This window comes from Anoplopoma fimbria, chromosome 6, assembly GCF_027596085.1.
Source record: "Anoplopoma fimbria isolate UVic2021 breed Golden Eagle Sablefish chromosome 6, Afim_UVic_2022, whole genome shotgun sequence".
Classification (NCBI taxonomy): domain Eukaryota; kingdom Metazoa; phylum Chordata; class Actinopteri; order Perciformes; family Anoplopomatidae; genus Anoplopoma; species Anoplopoma fimbria.
The window spans coordinates 15324060-15342543 of NC_072454.1; the positions used below are offsets into that span (position 1 = coordinate 15324060).

Below are 18484 nucleotides of genomic sequence, written 5' to 3' on the forward strand. Positions count from 1 at the left end.
ACTGCAGAGGCAGAAATGTGTCTGTTGGTAAAGGTAAACACACACACCCTGAAAAAAATAGCAGCAGAAAGCAGATGATTAGTAGCCTGTTAGAAAACGTATAACCAGAAATTGTAAAAGATTTTGTACGTCTCTGTTCCTGGATTCATATGCGTGCGCTTCCTCTCCAGGCAGGAAGAGGAAGGTGATATAGCATGCTAAGGAATATCCAGACAGGGACTTTATGAAATGCACTAAGATGTGCACAACTTTGAAAGGTATAGTAACAGATAGAGGAAGCATTGGTGGGGTTACAAGTCTATAAATTAATAATGTGTTTTGAGCCGCAGCACTGCGGGACGCAGTTTGCGCCTTGAGAAACTGGCTTCTTCAAATGAAAGATTTGCATTCTGTCACTGGAGTTGAGCATTGTTAGATATGACTATTGAAGTACAAAAGAATGTTGTATAATGCAGTAAAAGTGTATGATTATTAACAGCCTGCTAATGTCAATTCCGAGACATTTTAAGGCACAATACATCACTACACACTGTCGCTGACAATTGTGACAGTTACTTTCAAAAGAACAATCAAAGATGAAAATTGTCATGCGTTGAACTGAACAGGCTTTGTCATTTGTGTAAGAATGGAAGAATCGAATATATAATGGGGCACCTCCTGGTGCAGTTGCAATGTTTCGATGCTTTGAGTGCAGCTTATTTGTCCCCTGCATTGTCAGTTAGTGTTTGTTTTTAAATATTGGTGACACACAAATTGGTGGGTTTTCCTCCAGATACCTACCACAGTCAAACATACAGAATAGGTAAATTGCTGGTAGGTGTGAATGTAAGTATGAATACGTTTGTCTGTCCGCTCTGCAACTGCATTTATCCATAGCTGAAATAATCAAGCATGCACAGGATAAGACATTTTAGTTGTAGAAAACCTTTTTCACAGATTATTTCTTAGATGACAAAAATGTAAACATGAATGACGTCTAATTTCAGAACAAATGCTTTCGTGGCCTAGTTGAGCATATTCTTATTAAAAAAAAGACAATAAGAAATAAGAATTAAAATCGAAAGCAGCAAACAATCGACAGGACAGATACAAATCAGTTGAGCAAGTTTTGCCTGAAATATGTTTGTCTTTGGAAGAGATACAAATATCTTTGAGTCGTCATAAAGCGGTTGAATTCCCCAAAATATTAGAAAAACAAAACCACATATATGGTAATATAAGGGAAGATAAACCATGAAAGATGAACTGTCAAATCACTTGTATATGAGCACTTAAAAGAGGCAGCAGATATTCCTGGATTGAAAAGGTAAAGTGTAGATAGAAGAGGCATAGGAGCACATTTGAAAACACTTGGGTTTTAATTGGCCTAATCAAAACCGCAATGTGTGGGGTGACAAAAGGTTATTTTAATTTGGCTGAGGCAATCACTTTGATTATGTAATCGTTGTAATGTTTGCAGACTAATTTGAATATGTTAACCACAAATGCATGAAGTTGGTGCTAGTCATATCTCACGCCATTCAAAGACTGCACTGCTGCAGCACACAGGCCGGATAAATTATTAAGGAAGACTACATTTTTTATCTAACGAGTACCAGACAAAATGGTGAATAATTTACCGGTTTGTTTATGATATCCCTGTCAGCTAGAACAATAGGCTGTATGGCCATATGCATTTCTCAAATTTCATCCCTTTTAAGTTATTTACAGAACACTTCTTTTTAAGTGCTTGGTGGTATGCAAATACATTTCTACAGTAAGACCCTGGTGAGGCTCTGCTGCCATGGCAGTCTTCAGTTCTTGGGTTGAAAGCATTTAGCCCACTTCATCTTTTGTTAAAATAAAAAAGACCTCTGTGTTTTGCAGATATTATTTCTAGAGAAGAGCTGCTTTGGTACTGAAAGACCATTTGCTTTCCAGTATTGTAAACAGCCAATTGGACACGGTTATGCTAGAGACACTGTAATTCTTGGTGGGTGGGCGGGGGAAATTATCTGAAAGAAGACTGGTTCCTCACAAAACTATTTGTCATCTGAATTTCAATATGAGCAGAGGGATGAAGTGGATTTTAGACATGGCATTCACCTGATGCACTCAGGCTCCTGTTTTAGCAGACAGCTGTTCGATATTTCCCTGACCTCTTCCAGGCACTCTTGCAAACATTTTCTTGGCGATGAAGAAGGGTGAGCCTCCATCACAGAATCCTTTGAAACATACTGCCATACAAAAGCAAACTTTAGATGATACATGAAATAAATTCCTTATAGAAAGGAGGCATGAAGCAAGAGGGAACAATTCTCAAGGGATTAGATAGTATTTTCTAAGGTCCAACCTGGAACACACTGCGCTCTGCAGAAAGCTGTAACACTTTTAAGGTATACTCACATGTTTAAACTCTACACTTTTCAAATGTGCTAGTGTATTTATTCAAGGCACTTATTTTACTTTCTGAACTCCCTAAAAAGAAAATAAACTTACAATACCCTACAAAACACTGTCCTTTAAAAAACTGCATTGCCCCCATGTCTCGGAAGTAAATTGTGTTACAATGATTTAACATTTATTCACTGACGGGGGGTTCAGACGGATGAATTCATACGAGGTGATAACATTTATTTGCTTTAGACCTGAGTAAGAATCAGCTGTCGATTTTATGAAATATTTCCTCTGCGAACACAAAACCTGCCCTCTACTTAGACTGCATGCTGTGATGTATCACTGGTCTTCTCTCTCACTAACTCACCAGCAAGCTGTCATCGGGCAAAATGTTCCCCATACTTCTATGAATCAGACGAAGCAATTGCAAAGATAATAATCATGCAATATGTTGAATTATTGTTGGAGCCAAAACTGACAGGGTTAAAAGGTGGAAGGAGACCCAAAAAAGGAAAAGCAGCTCAAACTAACACTGACATGACGATGGGGTGCGAGACAAAAAACATTCCGAAAAGAAATGAAATATAGCTAATAAATGAAAAATGGTAAGCACAGCGAAGACTGGCTTGTGCTGGATGAATAAAATAACATGTCTCTTCATTGGAGAGGACATATTCCTTCTTCACTATATGTTCAACAATAAACACTTGCAGACGTTGGCTTCATGAACACACACAAACACATGCACACACACCCAAACACACACGCACACAAACACACTGATATTGCACAGAATTTTTTTTTTGCTTTATGTCTAATTATGTTACTTATATTTTCAGAAAATATATATTTTTTTGCAGATAGCTGTACTGAATGTGTACTGATGACTTAGAAATACCATTGTAGATGCATTTGTATAATTAATTAATAATAATTACAAGTTTACGTTTAACCAAGGTGAAAAAATATATATTTTGTGTCAACTAATGCATTTTGAGACATAAACAATCAGATGTGCTCTTCTACAGGCCTTATTCAGTCAAATATCATGAAGTTGGTTATCAGAGCAAAAACCTGTGATGCAGCCGAGATGCAGAGTTCTGCTTCAACAACTGTAAGACATGCTTGTGTTCTAAGCCTTATACATCCAGAAAAAAAATGCATGATAAAGTAGTGATCACAGTTTTACTTGTTGACATGTTCCATCATTACCATTATTTTAAGTCAATCCCATGCACCGTCCTCACTGCAGCACCAAAAGTGTATTACTAATAGGAACACTCACAAGCAGAAGCCTATTCTGTTCCTGTATGTTTTCATACTGAGTCGTGTGAGACTTGAGACTTGAGTCAAGTTTAATACTTACCTAATGATAATCAGCTACTTCTAAGTATGTCAAGGTTACACAGTAACTCGTTTTTAAACAAGAAAATGTCTATGTATAAAAATAATGGCCAATTTGGCCAAAAAAACACCGTTGCACAGTTCGTTTTAAAAGCACTCGTCCTCCAAAATTCAATGACACAATGAAATAAACTCTGTAATGAGCAAGTTTTCTCTGGAAATATACTTCAGGGACTGCAAATGAACAACGAGATGATAGCCATGTTTGTTTCTCATGGTGAATTAAAATAATTGTTTCTTGGACCTTGGGTAATTTTTTTGGTACTTTGAAACAAGTATAGCTGGAGCTCTGATTAAGGTAAAATTGGTTTCACTTTCTTTGTGTAGTACACTTGCAGGCAGTGAAATGGAGCACTGGGAGAATTCACTGTCGGGGTTTGTGTGCCGCCGGAGCTGGACCATCACAAAATTAGCAAGGCACCATCTCAACTGCAGCCAATTAGCAGAAGTAACATTGACTACATGATTTCTGCTCTGCGTGAGTGTGAGAGAATATGGTCATTTGCTCCTCAGTAATCCTAGTCACCATAAAATAACCACAGCACCCTGCAGGATACGGCCACCTGCTCCTACATTTGCAAACCTCACAGATGCGTCAAGCATAATACATGCTTAAGTCTCTTCACACCGCGTCCACTATGACTGGTCACAGGTATTGTGAAGTTGTATATATTTTTCTCTAATTGGGAGATAACATGATGGATTTCCTAACTAACTGTTAATTTCCTCTGATGAAATATTATTTTCTTATTTCCTGTGTTCCTATTTGTTACAGAGCGACTGCAAGGTACTTTCAGCATGACGGTGTGTCTCTTGGAAACCATTTGCGCTTCAATAAATCCATCTGCCAGTCTAATGACATGGTCTCAACAACCTACAGCTGTGGTTTATAAATTACACAGATATCCGGCATTACAGATCTGGCACTGAAGAACAAGAAGGCCATAATCCTTACAGTAGGTGCTGGAAGCCCAGCTTTTCCAATTGATGTCACTAAATACCTAATATTTATGTTTCATCTGCCAACCACAAGCTATTATCCTCTTAGGTTTAATATTGCCTAAGTGAACAGAAAACCACATGGAAAGGGAACAGCACCAATGTCACCTCAACTGAACCCACAATCAAAATCCTTTTTCATACTATTATGTTGTGACAGTGCAATCCAGGGCAACTAACTGAATGAAGAGAGCTCTCTGAACTCCCAATGACCCCTGCATGCTGTGCACTTCAAGAGGATACTGCATTAACACGTATTCATCACACGGATAATTGCAAGGTGCACTCTTTCGCACATGACAAGCCAATGTGACCACAATGCCACAACTCTTAATTGGTATGCTTAGAGCCATTCCTTTTCCAATATTCTCAGTGCCCCTTTTCATTTCCTTTTTAATAAAAGCAACTGTTAATTGACAGTGTCATAACACAATGAAGAAGACATTTAGAGCAGCTACTTTCTGGATTACCTCAGGTGAAAGAGCATCATATGTAGTTAATGCATACTTAGAAAGACAGTCAAAATTGCTGGTAAGTGGGGTGTGATGGCAGTCTGATGAGCTATACTAGATAAAGATGAAGGGAGAACGGATCCTCACATATTTGGCCCAGTGATTGCCTTTACTGGGCAAAAAAAATACTGTAGATTTATAGAAAGAAGTGGGAAGTAAAAGGACATGATCAAGTTTCTCTTGTCATGTACTGCTACTCAAGGAATCTGTCTAACTCTTCTTACAGTAGTCCATCTGAAGATCTAAGTAACTGACCAGGCATTATTACATGTTTCTGTGTAAAATCAATGTGATGTAAGACTACAAATCAATGTTCAAAATCACAAAGGCTTTGCCCTCTTCTGGACTCTAAGTACTCCACTTGAATGTGGCTGCCTAGGGAGAACTGAAGGTGTTCTCATTCAAGACACTGACCTCAGCTAAAAGAGTGTGAACTAAGCGCCCTGTCAATGCACCCAAGGTGCTTGTTGCTTCGAAGTGGACCGTAACAAAGCTACCCTCAGACTTAATAATTACTTGTTCCCAAAAAACTTAGGGAGTTCATTCAAACAGAGGGCTGGACTCTTTTTGTCTTCCACCCCATGCGGGGGACAGGGAGGCGTTAAATCTGCTTGCCAAGTTTGTGCGTTGACATGTTATCTTGAAAGTTCGTCTCCCATCAGACTGAACAGTTTTGTGTTCTACCTACGTGTTCCTGTGCTTCTTGATGACCTTGAGAATGTGATGTGCAGGGTGTCTACTGCCTCTCTTTTTGACCACTGCAAAGCTAGGCCATGGCTCTACCCTGTTCAGTTCAGTTCTAAATGGCTTGGCTCGGGCCCCCTAATTTTCAGGTGAGAGTTAGGGGCTTGGGTCTATGTTGTGTCGCAGCAAGGTGTGCATTTATCGAACTTCACTCACCGCACCCATAGAGTCCAGTAGAGGGCAGGGCCTATTTTAGGTACAACAAAGGTTACGATAATGTAACCCTAGTTCTATAAGCACAGGCGGAGTCCACACTCGCTGAATAGGGGGACAGAGTTTTGTGCTGCCTTGTTTTCTGTGGGGTCTACACGTGTTGTGGTAAGCACATCCTGATTGACTTGCTAAACTTTTGCAAATTTTAGTGGATAAATGCATGATTGGAGAAGTAGTACCCATAGAGTCCAATAGAGGGCTCTGTCTGTGCATTTAGAACTAGGGTTAACATATCATGACCTTCATAACAATGTACATATTCATATGTCAATACATTTTTTGGGGTAGTCAAAGAAACAAATAACCACATTTAATGTAGAGAAACTATCTGAAATGACAAACAAAAACATGCAATCAAATAGTCTAAAATGATATTACTGTACAAAACATTTTGTTTGTTGCTTTAGGGCCAAAGTGCAGAAATAATAGCTGTAATCCTTCTTTTTAGTTGGTTTTGAGGATGTGTTAGCAATCAGTTGCTTACTTAGCCATGCAGCAGAAATGTTACAACAGTAGCATTCATTTGTAGTATCCACCTAATAAATGAACATCCAATATTCGTTTTAGCTTTGTTTTGCTAGCCATTATACGAGGGCAATTTCTGGCTCTTCAGCAGCTTTCACATACAAGTCATGTTATCATTTTTTAAGATAAGAAACTTCTGAAGGGCCATTTAAGCAAGATGGTTCATTACCTGTTTTACAATACCAGCATTTGTCGCAATTAACAATACATTTTTAGATCTTCTGCTGAGTCCTAAACCAATACTTCACCGTAATCACTATGGCTTGAGTAGGCCTACATTTAGCTAGTCCAACATAGATAAGATAAAATTGACAACTGAACAGTTCTGCATTTAGAAATGGTTGGTGCTGGGAAGAGGAACTGTTACCAAAACTGTCATTTTACTAGCTGGCTGACTGGGTTAATGTTGGCTCAGAGCTCCCCATGCACAGCCATAGCTCCATTCCTGTTTTTAGAGATTGGGGGAAACAATTTAAACTGGAATATATATTCCTACAATGGAAACACCCTTCCTCTCTGACAGTCCTTCTTAATAATGAATCACATTGGCATGCGGAAAAAGCAGGTCTAACATGGAGATGTAATGACTCTGTCACTCATACTAATGTTTTTGCATGGCCTTTTTTGTTTATAGCACACAAATATCCAGTGAACACTCCCTTTCTTTTGTTTGGCACATAATAGGAAGTAACACTTTTTTTTAAACTCAGCTGCAGTTCACCTCATTTCTGGAGTAATTTCTTACATTTTATGTGTGATTATTACAGAATGAAAATGCATTAGAGAAAGTGTATTTTATATTCTTAATGGCTTTTGAGTTCAAAGGTAGTCTAGTAATTTCTCATTAGTGTAAAAGGTGACCTCGTACCTTACACAAGTTCCTCCGTTACGACAGGGAAGGTGTTGGCATACAGGCGGGTCACAATCCTTGATGTTTCTCCCTCTCACTGCCTCACCCACCAGGTAAATCTCTTTTGAGTTGACCTGAAGTTCCCTGATACATCCAATGAATCTCCTCGCTCCCTTTGCAATCACGTCATGCATCTCCCACTGGGACGAAACATCCCCGAGAAATATGGGTCCAAAGGTTCCCTGTAAAAAATGGAGGAAAGCCAGTGATCAGTGTTATCATTTAGTAGATCTTACTAAATCATAGAAAATATGACTCCATTCAAGTACGAGCTGTGCAGCTAAAAAATGGTTTTCAATATCAGTGTGTGTGAATATATTAACATTATTATTACATTAACAGGACCTTACTATATATTAAGATCAACAAGAAAGATTAACACGATCAACTTCTGTTACTCTATTAAAGCGGAGTTAAAATAATTAATTTTTTCAGTGTTGCTGACATCATATGGTAATACACATCCTAATACAATGAGAGAGAAGTAAAATATGTAAAAATTGCTGCAAGCTTCCTTTGATGCACTAGGTAATTGGGTAGAATTAATGTAGATAAATTCTGGGAACTTGCAGCTTATTGTACCATAACGGTCAATTAAACAAGTGAGGCATAATTGTGTCTGCGACCAAAGCAGAGCTGCACAAAAAATGTAGCACAAGACAGTCTCATATAAGCACTAAAAACATATATTTCATTCGTAGCGGTGACCTCCGGATTTTCAAATGAATATGGAGTGCTACTTTCTATTTAGAAGGTTTACATAACACTTTCCTACTCATGCCATGCATAATGATTCATTTATGAAAGACAAATCAACATTTATCACAGCTTCACTACACATTCTTACAAATGATGTAACATGCTGACAGTTGATTAAAAAAAAAAAACTCCACTGAGGCAAAGTGATTTTCTGTTTCATGTATGAATAGTTTTTATAATATGTAGATTAAATATATTTCATTTAGATATAGCAACTTATCATTAACCTAATTTCTATAATAATAAGATTACAATCGGGGCACCAGCCTTTATAATTTGAAGATTTTCAAGTTGTGTTCAGTAGAAACAAGGCCTTCTAATGCGCTGAACATGTTTGTACTTTGGGTTCGGTTTACTTTTTAGAGAGACGGACTGAGAACTGAAAGTCTTTCCTAGTCTTCCTTTTCATTTTGAAAACAGCCATACTTTTGACACCGTGAAGTTCACAAATAAGGCTATATCTGACAGTATTAAATTCATGGTCGATACAATAAAATTAGTCTGGATGTTTGCCATAAACTGTTGATGAGAAATTGTATTCGTACAAGATTCATACAAGACCTTACATTTAAAGCTGCTTCAACCTTTAGCTGGGTCATGTCCAAAATAATGTGGATACATCTGAAAATCCTGTTGACATGTCAAACATATTGCACCCCTATAACAGAAATAACAAATCAATATAAAAACATGTTCTCTTTTATTTTAACAGTTGCCAACAACTCCGGAGGGTGAATACTGACTGTACTCACTATCCTTGCTTAAGCTTTTTAACATTAATACTTGAATTATATCAAATCTGAGTACTGGATTTCATATATTGTGTCTATAAAATAAATCTTACTTATGTGGGTCTTCAAGGTACATATTCAAATCTCTGCTCATGATATCCAACTTTGATAACAATATAGAACAAAAATCCCTTATAGAAAAATTGACTTTTAACAGCACTGTTAACATATCAAATGACATTGAATATTGATGTTTTCAATTTCATATCAGTCATTATTAAATCTAAGCAGTCTTCAGAATTCAGACTTTGACGTCCATTAAATCTAACATTCAACATGACACCATGGTGTCGTGGATAGGTGTTGGACAGCTGCAGTGGAGGTGTTTAGTGGAGGGAGGTGTCAAACCACATAATAATTTAGGATGTTGTATTAATGCAAGCTTTAAATGACATAACTTCGGCATATTTGAAAGCTTATAAAAATACACTACATTGGAACTTAAACAAAGCAGAAGATTCAAATAAAATACTCAGCTGTGGCTAGATACTTTTACAATGAGCTAAACTGTATTTCAGGTGACACAAGAAGCAAGGAGCCACTGGAGCTGCTTGAAGATGATGGGCTGATATGGAGCGACTTCATGGTGCCTTCAAGTGTGTTTACCGCGTTTATGAGAAGGGTCCATTTGAAAGACGCACTGATGTAATATTCATGACTTTGTAAGTGGACTCGCATTACTGCGTTTACTAGTGTCGTATGCTGATTTCTGAGTTCTTTTTGAAGGCAGGACAAGACAATGTGGCCTCCATTTTATTATCATATTTCTCCAAAGAGTTTTATATACATGTGGTGCCAGTTTACATGAGTTATTTGGTCATACTAAAAAACATATCACCAGGTAAAATGTGTTGTTCAGTAATTGTAACTGAGCACTAAAAGCCTGCTTTATGAGCATAACCTTAGTAAAAGATGTGGCAGTAAGACTTTGAAAGCAAGATAATCAGTATGTTCATAATATTCCAGGTCTTGACCCCTTACACTGGCAATCTGAGAGTTATGACAGAATTTGAAAATGTTTTAGAACTCTATTCAATCAGCTGTATGTTGGCTTGCCAAGGATAATACTGGCTATGACCTGTTTCACTGACTTTACAGTCCAGCATTTATATCATTACTTTTAGAATTTGACATACAGCATCGATTTGTAAGAAGTGCTGCACAGACATCTGCTAAACTGCCTAATGAACCTTAGCAGTCTAGATTTGAACCTGACAATAGCCAACGTCATGATCTCTCAAAAGGTCTGCAGCAGGGTCATGTATGGAGTGTTGGTTTGAAAAAATAGCAAGAACCTTTGTGGGTTCATGATCTCAAGTTTATAAGCTCTACTTCATACAACAGATTTCTGCTTTTTGTACTGTACATCATTTTAAAGAAATTAGCTCAAAGCCTGGCTGCATGTCAGCAAATATTCAACTATAAAGCAAGAATCTCTGTCTGTCTGTTCTTTGCATATCTCGAAAATCACATGCTCTACTTTATAACTGTGGGGGTTATGTCAAAGCAAATGACTATTACGCCTATTCATATTTTTAAAGTTATTTTCAAAGTATTTTGGTATAAAAGGAGTTAAAACAATATAGCCATGGTTCAATACTTATCTTCATATCTAAACATCATATTCAATTTATAGTAGGTTGGGGCCCTTTTAGTTGGAGTCCCCAGGCCCCGGTTGCCTACCTTGCCTTAAGTCTGCCCCTGGTGTCTTTTCCTGTGAACCAGACTGTAGGCCTATTTCACTTGTGTCTCTGACAATGAGTATCTGCGGCTTTGGGTCTGTGATACAACTATGTCATGAAAGGTGTATTGCTGAGGACCAAAGGAAGTGCAGTATTGAGTGTGAAGTTGTTTGTATAAGAGCGGTTGTTGAGAAAGCTGCAAGCAGCAACACCACAGGCCTAGCATGTGGCCTTTTCTGAACAGGCATGCGTGTCTGAATGGGCACTGCACTGGTGATCGTAATTTGTGTAAAAATCTAATTTAATTTAATTTGACTAGTGTTGTGCACAAACTAAAATCAAAATTGCATATTATCAGTATAAGTATAAATAATGGTTATATAACTAGCAACTTACATGCAATCTAATTGTAGCAAAGATACTTGTGCAATAATGAATGTGTTATTAACAAAAAAGGGAAAAAAAAGAAACATCTTGGCATCTCAAATTAGAAGATCATAAATCACAGTGTGTAAAGGGGAGGCATGTGGAGCATGTGGGAAGGTTGAGTCCTTTTCTGCATCTTTGAAAAAACCCCAAAAATGAATTTTAATTTTAACTAATATAGGTGTTGTTAATCAAATTAATGTGCCCAAGTGAAAGAACAGCCTGTGATTAAAATTGTTGTTTTTACATGCCTGCCATTAAGGATATTATTTGCCAAGTTGGATCATCTTGGTAAATAATGTAACAGGTGCACATGTTTTTAATAGGAGCTCCTGTTACTCATTCATAAAGCAACTGCTGTTACTAAAAAACAGTATGCTAGGCAGGCTTTGATAATATACGCTTAATCTATTCTTGATGTTGCTGACCTGATGGTGATATGATTAAAAAAAGGCATCCATTTGATTCAGCCTTAAGGGCTCCAGAAAAAACAAAACAGGGCAGTCCAGCTTTTGCTAGAATGCAACATCCAGCCAGGTGATGTGGTGGCCAATCAAATATGTGTAAGTGCTCATTATGCTGTGTTTTTATTACTTCGCTTGAGATCGCCATGAGAAGTAAAATCCTTCCCTAAAATATCATAAACTGCTGTGCATTGTTTTGACACCTGATACGCCTTCAAACTCATAGATCTATTACTCAAGCTGGAATTCCAGATTTTCATGATTATTTCATATTTCGCTATAACCTCAAGCTAAACCGTCAACCACACGGCTGTTTTCTGTCTAAACGCCCACTTGAAATAACGATGTATTTTGCATGAGTCGGTTTGACCTCAAACCCACCTGATTCCAGTGAGACAATAATGTGCAATATCCTTTCACTATAGGCTACAAATAGGTCTAAAAATGTACTGACATTAATGAACAGAGCTTGGGTTCTGAGTGAAAACATAATGTATCTAAATAAATATATATATCAGATGTATTTCTTTTGACTTACTCACGAAATCTTAAGTCTTGAATGACAACTTATATTTCCTTTTTAATTAACATGTTAATATGTCTTTGTATGCACGTGAATGTATGTATATGTGTAAAAAAAAGTCGATACCATTCACATGATTATGGGTTCGAAATGCAAATGGTTGTGGAAAAAGGTTGATTTGACAGCAGGCAGGTCAGGTTACCTCTGACACGGGGTGTGACACGTACTCATCAAGACGCTGGGCTGTGCCATTATCTGCAGCTATTTCAATCATACATGACCCTCCTTGTTCGCCAACAGGCAGATTGTATCTGTTGAGAGAAAGCAGAGGGAGACCACGATTTATAATATCTAACACTAACAATATATCCAGCAAAGCCTGAAAAACATTCTGATGGAGAGACAGACAGAGCAGTCACAGCAATGAAGCTGCTAATGCGACCATTGAGACTATACTATAAAAATGGATGACTACCTATACATTACACACTATTGCCTGAGAAACTCTATGCACTGGTGGATATTGTTGGAGGCAATGGTGCGTTTCTATCCCACTACACATCCCAAAACCCAGGAGAGACAACAAAACCAGAAAATGGCTTCCACAGCTGGATTTAAATAAGAAGTTTGGAAATAAGTTTTTGCTCAGTGCTGCGGTGATATTCTTTACGTTTTTTGTGTTCATCAGCAGATAGGAAATTCCCATTGTAATGCCTGTAAATACACTACAGACAAACCCTAGATTGGGATGACCAGTCAGAGCCAGCTGAATTTACATGATCAAGCTTTAGTACAAATGTATAATGATAATATTAATACAAAGGAAAGAAATCAGCCTCCAAAACATTATCATGAGTGAGAGTGCTCATTATGTCATTCAGGATTAATTGATAATAAAAACGAGGGCACAAACTAGATATACATTATAAACCTAATGAGTAGGAAGACAATTTTATCATTTGACCCTCTGTGTCTCTCTGGGGAAATATACAATTGCACTAGTCATTAATGTTGCAGCCATAATGTTAAGTAGCTGGTCTACTTGTGTCATATTCCAGCTTTGGCAAAGTCAAGTGATTGCCTCTTTCCAATTCATCATTGGCTTTATACAGGCATTATACAATAGCAGCCTCTTTACAGGGCTGCACATTGCGCAAAAGGTTGTATACTCTCTGCCATGTGCATAAACACGATTCTGAGAGGGGGTAATCTACATGACGCACTTTTGTTCCATAGATTCATTATTGTTTGCCTGGGAACATCAGAACACGCCAAATGTTTCCATCCATTTTTTTCAGATTGTACTACTGGTGATGAGAGAAACCCCTCAAATGTCTGCTTTAATGGCCAGATGGAAACAATCAGAGCAATCGCCCTCCTGCTAATTTGAAACAGCCTTCCAGGTCGTCTTCCTGAGTCAATCACACGCATGCAACTTCAGGTAGGACTAACTACAGGTACTGTATGGAAACCACGAGGGCAGGTTTGTATGCAAACACATACACACTGAAAAATGAAGGCACAATTGAGACTGTAAAAGTGCGACCTATAGTAACATCCAGAGAAAATGCCTATCACCATCTCCAGGGTGCCTAGTGTGTTTCTTAGGTCATTCTCCCGTTCTCAGTGAGTGATTTCAGAAATCTGCATTGCCTCACTGTCTCAAGAATATAACAAGATCCTAATGAAAAAACTGAAATGATCTAATATTCCAATCTATGTTAGTGAGGTATGAAACATCACAACATTGTTACTAAAACTCCCTCTTGCTGAGGGCATTTGAGATATATTTTGGTGCTTACTACAGTAACTTTTTATTTGGCCTGCTAATGCGGCAAAGACAGCCCCTATGAGACACAGACAGCATGCATACTAAGCAAATAGAATGATGTTACTTGATGAGCTCTCGTGAGCACATTGAATGCTCCACCGGGCTAATTTACATTGGTCTCGCTCTAAGGCAAAGATGACTATTTATAAAGATGACTATGTCTACTTAAGTTGGTATAGTAGCTAGATAGCTAGAATATGTCACACGACCCGAAATCATCATTACCACTACCACACACACAGACATACAAACACAAAACCACAATGGATTATATCACACAAACAAACAAACATAGGAGTGAATCAGAAGAAAAAGATGCTGGGGTTTGTCTAACTCAGAGATGAAACACTACGTTATTTCACATTGGGCTCCCTCTGCACCATTCTGTGCTGGGTCTCATAGGACCAACAACAGCAAATTCCCAACTTGAGGTAAACAAACAAAAACTTATGAATATTTCATTTTCTGCAAACACACAAAACCACAATATGGCTGTGATCATTTTTACTTACTCAATCATCATTTATGCATTTCTTCATCTGGCTAATGCTCTAATCATAAGTGATTTGTCATCTCTAACATCCTCATTTAGACCGTGTCTGGGGTGTGACTAATTCAGTGCAACTGCGCTACTGTAACTTTCCTGAGGATCACAACTGAAATATTACCTGCAATGTTAAGGGACCTTGCAAATATTTTCAGCACAGCACCTTTACACAGAGGTATTTGTTAAACCTGATGGTAGGTGTGTGTCTTAACTATCCTATTTGAATGTGCCTCCTTCACAGTCCCCTGAAGAAAATGAATAATGAGGGCGGATCATCATTAAAATATTACTATTGCATAAAACATCTGAAAGTATTGGCAACAGATGGCAGTAAAACATCATGAACTGTGCTGTGCCCTTGCAACCGTTTTAACTGGCTGATAGGCAAGATGCATTTTTTTTTAAATGGCTTATTATTCTCATCATATTTCAGTTTCTTACTAAAAGCAAATTATAATATGGAACACGTTAGTGATGAATTTATTTATTTAGTGATCTGGAGTCAAGAGTCTATTATTTTCTAAAACTAGAGACTATGCTCAGTAGTGTTTTCTACCTGAAAGCAAATACAATGTAAATGGGTCACACAGGTTACATACATACGGAAGATGTACCCTACCACTTTTATACATTCATAGTAAAGTTACACATCAGATATGAAGGAAAAGAGAGAGAAAAAAAACATAGGCTTAATAATCATGCGTTATCATCACACCACCGGACCTACTGCACAAGATGTCAGGAGGGATCTGTTTGTTGGTTTTTCCTTAAGTGCAACAAGGCTTGTATCGGACCATCATCTGCACCTACACTGACTACAATGCCTGCTCTGGCGCAGAGACTTCCTCACACGCAGCACTGCAGCATTTGCTGCATAATTTGTGCTGTGACTGGCAAGCTGCAATTAATTTGGGTAGCCTGCATTCTATCATTATATCTCTAGCAATACAATTAGACAGCACACAGAAAGCCTCTTGCCATTACGGCCTCACAAAAGAAATTCCAAGTGAGCAGGCAGGGCTGCTGGTTGCTTCTTGAATGAATCTTTTATGGGACTACTTGTCAATGCAACACTGACTGCTGTCTGATTGATAAACATACGCTGCCTGAGATTTGGAACGGTGTCAAGAGGATGTGGATTTAAAAACAAAATGCTCAATATTAAGGCTTTTCACTCAGTTGCACATATGGCACTTCCCCCAAAATGAATGTTGTTTCCTCATTACTCTTTCAGCAATTAAAACCCAGTGGTAAATTGGGAAAGGATAAGTTATGTCCGTTGTTTTTGTGTAGTTCAGGAAAAAGTAATCAATTGTTACTAATTACTTTTCCAAATTGCAAAGGGGTTACTTTACCCATTACTTAGATGACCAATAATTACAGCAGCGATTATATTGACCTATAAACCAAACTCATGCTTATATGTGTACAAAAATGCAGAGTAGATGGATAGACAGTTATCTTAGTTCTTTATTAGAAAGCATGTTATTGGCTGAGGTGATTGGAGGTCAACAGTTGTTTCTGATCTGAACACAACATGAACTCAAATCACACGTCTAACATTTCTTTGACGTTCATTTACAGAACTCAAGACTCCTCAGATGGCAAGAAATTTCCTGCTACTTTGAAATTTCTTCTCACAGCAATCTTCTGTTTTCTTTCTCTTACAGCATCTGTTGCTAGGCAACATTTCATACCCACATGTGCATTATTACATCAAACCATATTCAATAGTCTGTGAATGGACTATTAAATAACACTTAATAATGTAATTTAAACATTAAAGTGTTTCATTGTTTTAGAGTGAAAACTGGTAGAAAACATTTGAGTAAAGTCTCCTTTTGCTCTGAAGGAGCTTTTTAAAGTCTGAGAAAATAACGATGATGTACCCACTAAGTTTGAAGTATATCAGAGGAGTTGTTTGCAAGATATGCAAAGAACTCAAATAAAACTAAACAGACAAAGATTCCTTGCTGCAAAGTTAGATTATGTAATTAGTAATTAAAATCTAGAATAATGATTTAAATCAATAAAGTGTACTTACAAAAAATAATTTCACACATAACAAATTTCTCATTATGAGACTACATATATTTTCTTCATTTATCACTGCAGTGCACTTGTTGAAAAAGGGTGATGGTGCAAGCGTTTTTTGGTTAGAGTGAGAGCATTTTGAATTAATTCATCACAGTTAGGCAAGAAGCAATTTAAGTCTGAATTATGAAAAGAAATGCAACAATACTCTATCCAATCCCTAAATAAGCATACAGGCAGGGTATTTTGGTGCCGTTACTTTCTGTGATCAAGCATTACATTGACATTTCAACAGCACCCAACAAAAAAGTAAAAAGAAACTGTGAGGAATTTTCAGATGTAATGGCAAAGTATTCATGCAAGGCTCCTACTGAAGTGAAATATTGAGAGCTTCTTTTTACAGATATAATATGATGGTCTATAAAGAGTGCTCTGTCGTAGAAAAAGAAAACTCCTAGTTAGTCAGAGCCTTACTTGAGACCCTACTACCATTCCTCTGACTGCAGAGTAAAAAGCAACCTCAAAAGTGGCATACATTTGAATAATCATATCCGCCTGGGACTCTGAGTTCATCTGTTACAAGGGAAGAAATGTGATGTTGCAGAATGCTATGTGTCATCCTCGTTGATCTTTGACTGTGTGAGAATGAAAATTACTCCAAAAGTGAATACTAAGCACAATGGGATTCAACCAATAAGGTACACACCCTTGAAAATGACCGGGGGAGCATTAGGAGTCTGCCACTCTCAAACTTTAATCGCAGTAATATTGCCCAGATCATCCCCAAAGGATAACTTTCCAGCATCAAAAAACAAGCCAACAACAAACATGTCCTCCCCAAATGAAAAATGACACAGCCTCCCCCTGCACACTGACCTTTGTGAATTTATATGGCAGCACAGGGTATTTCGGTAGTGGCCTTTTGTCTTGCTAAAACTTAACAGTCTATAATGGAGTGCTACAAATGGGTTGTAGATTGAATTGTAAAATCAGGAATTTTAATATTTTCAGAAACAGAAAACATACTTTAAATTTTTAAAGTTATGTTTTGAGCGTTTCACATCTACTATTAATCTGCCTGTCCAGTATGCATTTTCACAGGAAAAAACAATGCTCCATAACACCATTACATTCAGAAAATCTACATAATTATTAATATTGCTCCTGAATAAATGTGAGCTTTAATATGCTACTTCTTTTGTTTTCTACACGGACTACAGTTAAATCCAAGCCCTTCTCTGCTCATTTTCAAGGAAAGTTCTACCCTGTATGTTTCACATGGCAGCTGGTTTGGATTGTTCTGATCATTTTAGTGCAATCTTTCTCTACAAAAGCTGCTCTACAAAGGAAAATGTGATCCATTCAGTTATGTTTACTGTCAGAACAGGCTGATGAACTCTTGATTAAATATTCACAATGTCTTTCATCTCTTTGTTGGGGATGATTAGCGAGATGGAGTGGTGTAAGACCATTAAACAGCTCTCCTCTGTGGATCAGAGAGAACTGGGAATAGAATCAAGAAATCTTGAAACTCCTTCACAGGGTTTCATGCTGAAGTTTGAAAATACTGTGTATATTTTTTTAATTTATTGACTTATATTACCTAAATTGTGTCGATACTGGAGTGGACACAATGTACAGCCAAAACAAGCTACAGCCACAGCTGTGTAGACCACCCACTAGAAGGCTTTTAATGTCATTTAAAATACCTCTCCCCATTGTTTAGCGTGTTGTTTTGTACTCA

At 37.6% G+C, this 18484-nt stretch overlaps 1 protein-coding gene across 1 annotated transcript in view; it reads right to left on the reverse strand.

Annotated features, from left to right (window-relative positions):
- eys (eyes shut homolog) overlaps window positions 1–18484 on the reverse strand; it is a 139444-nt gene that overhangs the window by 16642 nt on the left and 104318 nt on the right. Inside the window, exons 41-42 of the mRNA XM_054600062.1 lie at window positions 12531–12639; window positions 7642–7865 (exon numbers count right to left, since the gene is read on the reverse strand). Of these exons, the coding sequence (XP_054456037.1) occupies window positions 7642–7865; window positions 12531–12639 (333 nt within the window). The remainder of the gene's footprint in view (window positions 1–7641; window positions 7866–12530; window positions 12640–18484) is intronic.